This window comes from Gigantopelta aegis, chromosome 7 (genome assembly GCF_016097555.1).
Source record: "Gigantopelta aegis isolate Gae_Host chromosome 7, Gae_host_genome, whole genome shotgun sequence".
In the NCBI taxonomy this organism is placed as follows: domain Eukaryota; kingdom Metazoa; phylum Mollusca; class Gastropoda; order Neomphalida; family Peltospiridae; genus Gigantopelta; species Gigantopelta aegis.
In genome coordinates, this window is record NC_054705.1 from 40,366,655 (window position 1) to 40,371,098 (window position 4,444).

A 4,444-nucleotide genomic window follows, 5' to 3' on the forward strand; every position below is an offset into this window, starting at 1 on the left:
ACGGACATTTGGAAGGTTATACGCTGTAAGTAGCCCGAGTCCTCTGACTGTAGAGAGCTAGACGGACATTTGGAAGGTTATACGCTGTAAGTAGCCCGAGTACTCTGACTGTAGAGAGCTAGACGGACATTTGGAAGGTTATACGCTGTAAGTAGCCCGAGTACTCTGACTGTAGAGAGCTAGACGGGCATTTGGAAGGTTATACGCTGTAAGTAGCCCGAGTACTCTGACTGTAGAGAGCTAGACGGGCATTTGGAAGGTTATACGCTGTAAGTAGCCCGAGTACTCTGACTGTAGAGAGCTAGACGGGCATTTGGAAGGTTATACGCTGTAAGTAGCCCGAGTACTCTGACTGTAGAGAGCTAGACGGGCATTTGGAAGGTTATACGCTGTAAGTAGCCCGAGTCCTCTGACTGTAGAGAGCTAGACGGGCATTTGGAAGGTTATACGCTGTAAGTAGCCCGAGTACTCTGACTGTAGAGAGCTAGACGGGCATTTGGAAGGTTATACGCTGTAAGTAGCCCGAGTACTCTGACTGTAGAGAGCTAGACGGGCATTTGGAAGGTTATACGCTGTAAGTAGCCCGAGTCCTCTGACTGTAGAGAGCTAGACGGGCATTTGGAAGGTTATACGCTGTAAGTAGCCCGAGTACTCTGAAGGTTATACGCTGTAGAGCCCGAGCTAGACGGGCATTTGGAAGGTTATACGCTGTAAGTAGCCCGAGTCCTCTGATTGTAGAGAGCTAGACGGGCATTTGGAAGGTTATACGCTGTAAGTAGCCCGAGTACTCTGACTGTAGAGAGCTAGACGGGCATTTGGAAGGTTATACGCTGTAAGTAGCCCGAGTACTCTGACTGTAGAGAGCTAGACGGACATTTGGAAGGTTATACGCTGTAAGTAGCCCGAGTACTCTGACTGTAGAGAGCTAGACGGGCATTTGGAAGGTTATACGCTGTAAGTAGCCCGAGTACTCTGACTGTAGAGAGCTAGACGGGCATTTGGAAGGTTATACGCTGTAAGTAGCCCGAGTACTCTGACTGTAGAGAGCTAGACGGGCATTTGGAAGGTTATACGCTGTAAGTAGCCCGAGTACTCTGACTGTAGAGAGCTAGACGGGCATTTGGAAGGTTATACGCTGTAAGTAGCCCGAGTACTCTGACTGTAGAGAGCTAGACGGGCATTTGGAAGGTTATACGCTGTAAGTAGCCCGAGTACTCTGACTGTAGAGAGCTAGACGGGCATTTGGAAGGTTATACGCTGTAAGTAGCCCGAGTACTCTGACTGTAGAGAGCTAGACGGGCATTTGGAAGGTTATACGCTGTAAGTAGCCCGAGTACTCTGACTGTAGAGAGCTAGACGGGCATTTGGAAGGTTATACGCTGTAAGTAGCCCGAGTCCTCTGATTGTAGAGAGCTAGACGGGCATTTGGAAGGTTATACGCTGTAAGTAGCCCGAGTACTCTGACTGTAGAGAGCTAGACGGGCATTTGGAAGGTTATACGCTGTAAGTAGCCCGAGTACTCTGACTGTAGAGAGCTAGACGGACATTTGGAAGGTTATACGCTGTAAGTAGCCCGAGTACTCTGACTGTAGAGAGCTAGACGGGCATTTGGAAGGTTATACGCTGTAAGTAGCCCGAGTACTCTGACTGTAGAGAGCTAGACGGGCATTTGGAAGGTTATACGCTGTAAGTAGCCCGAGTACTCTGACTGTAGAGAGCTAGACGGGCATTTGGAAGGTTATACGCTGTAAGTAGCCCGAGTACTCTGACTGTAGAGAGCTAGACGGGCATTTGGAAGGTTATACGCTGTAAGTAGCCCGAGTACTCTGACTGTAGAGAGCTAGACGGGCATTTGGAAGGTTATACGCTGTAAGTAGCCCGAGTACTCTGACTGTAGAGAGCTAGACGGGCATTTGGAAGGTTATACGCTGTAAGTAGCCCGAGTCCTCTGACTGTAGAGAGCTAGACGGGCATTTGGAAGGTTATACGCTGTAAGTAGCCCGAGTACTCTGACTGTAGAGAGCTAGACGGACATTTGGAAGGTTATACGCTGTAAGTAGCCCGAGTCCTCTGACTGTAGAGAGCTAGACGGACATTTGGAAGGTTATACGCTGTAAGTAGCCCGAGTACTCTGACTGTAGAGAGCTAGACGGGCATTTGGAAGGTTATACGCTGTAAGTAGCCCGAGTACTCTGACTGTAGAGAGCTAGACGGGCATTTGGAAGGTTATACGCTGTAAGTAGCCCGAGTACTCTGACTGTAGAGAGCTAGACGGGCATTTGGAAGGTTATACGCTGTAAGTAGCCCGAGTACTCTGACTGTAGAGAGCTAGACGGGCATTTGGAAGGTTATACGCTGTAAGTAGCCCGAGTACTCTGACTGTAGAGAGCTAGACGGGCATTTGGAAGGTTATACGCTGTAAGTAGCCCGAGTACTCTGACTGTAGAGAGCTAGACGGGCATTTGGAAGGTTATACGCTGTAAGTAGCCCGAGTCCTCTGACTGTAGAGAGCTAGACGGGCATTTGGAAGGTTATACGCTGTAAGTAGCCCGAGTACTCTGACTGTAGAGAGCTAGACGGACATTTGGAAGGTTATACGCTGTAAGTAGCCCGAGTACTCTGACTGTAGAGAGCTAGACGGACATTTGGAAGGTTATACGCTGTAAGTAGCCCGAGTACTCTGACTGTAGAGAGCTAGACGGGCATTTGGAAGGTTATACGCTGTAAGTAGCCCGAGTACTCTGACTGTAGAGAGCTAGACGGGCATTTGGAAGGTTATACGCTCTCATTGTCCGTCTAGCTCTCTTACAGTCAGGAAGGAAGGAATTGTTTTATTTAACGACGCACTCAACACATTTTATTTTACGCTTATATGACGTCAGACATGGTTAAGGACCACACAGAGATTGAGATAGGAAACCAGCTGTCGCCAGTTCATGGGCTACTCTTTTCGAGTAGCAGCAAGGGATCTTTTATATACACCATCCCACATACAGGATAACACATATACCAGTCGTGATGCATTGGCTGTAACGCATGTGCGTAATGCCAAAAAAAATCAAAAAATCAAAAAAATCCGAGAATAGGTCGAGACTGTCTGTAATTGTTCTATAAAATATCCTCTTAAAATTGACTCCAAAAAAAAAAGAGAGAAAAAAATGCCTCAGAAAAGGCTCAGAATGCATCTACAGGCGTCCTGAGTTTTAAAATGATCACGCGGGAGCCCCTCGAATCCCCCCGCTCGGGCACGCCTTCGGTGCGCGTAATGCTACTTTTTTTCTGGCTACGCCCCTGGTGTTTGTGTGGTTCTTGGAACCACGACCAATCTGATTAAAATTAGCTCTACTGGTCTGTCAGTGGAGCTAATTTTAATGAGATTGTACCTATGTATGAACGGCGTAACGTTTTCCTCAGGAAATTAATACACGGAATAAGGGGAATCCCCATTCTGTGGTTCATTGGGGTTTTTTGTCAGTAGCCGAATGAGGAAATTCTCACATTATTTTATGCTTTAAAAGCCATTATTACAAGCAGTTTTAAACAATAAAGAACATTTACTAATTCAGCAATAACAACAAACGTATATAAACAGTCATTTTAAATTATTAATATGAAATAAAGAAAATAACTGAAATTATATATTTAGTGTTTTAAAGGAACAGACCCTAGTTTTTAAACACTAAGGTATATTTTTCACCTAGACCCTAGTTTCAACCCGTAAAAATGGACACTAAGTTTGTCTGTGACGTTGAAATACCCTTACAAATATACTAAAGCGCGACTCAATAGCCGTTACTTCTCAGACGCACGTGCGTTTTTAAAAATACGAAAAAAAAAAAAATGGTATTAGAAACACCAGGATGACCAGAAACATTTCGGTTGTACGGAAATGGATAATCTAAACAATAAAATATACGTAATGTTTGATTTCAGTGATCATAAACGGCTCTAATAGTGGAAAATATGCCTTTGTGTTTATTAACTAGGGTCAGTTCCTTTAAGCACTGCCGAAAGTAGTCCAGAATTGAGATTTGTGCAGCTATGAAAGTCAGTTTGTCATTCATGCGATATCTTCTAGACCAATCCAAACATTTATAACAAAAGAGTATTTATATATTGGAATTACATGCAGGTGAAACGGGTAAAAATGTTGTAATTAATAATAATAATAATAATAAAATAATAATTATTTATTTATTTATTATTTTAAAGACATTATGCATGCAAATTTTTTAAAAAGTAGGTTTTTTTCTTTCAATTAAAAAATGTATTGAAAATTATCTTAGATTTGAAAGTGTACAAAAATATTTTTGTGATAAATTTGAAATATTAATATACTTTTTTATTTTATAATTACGTCTTTAACAAAGTCAGATGAAACATATAAGCTTCATTCTTCACATTTGCTCCAAGTGAATATTTTCACTTTTCCGTTGCTCTGGAC

The 4,444-nt window shown here is 43.4% G+C and overlaps 1 protein-coding gene across 1 annotated transcript in view; it reads right to left on the bottom strand.

The window, feature by feature from the left end:
* Positions 1-4,390: 4,390 nt before the first annotated feature.
* Positions 4,391-4,444, bottom strand: part of LOC121378082 — a 3,309-nt gene continuing 3,255 nt past the window's right edge. Inside the window, exon 2 of the mRNA XM_041506182.1 lies at positions 4,391-4,444. This exon is cut by the window's right edge and continues 1,355 nt beyond it. Within this exon, the coding sequence (XP_041362116.1) occupies positions 4,391-4,444 (54 nt within the window).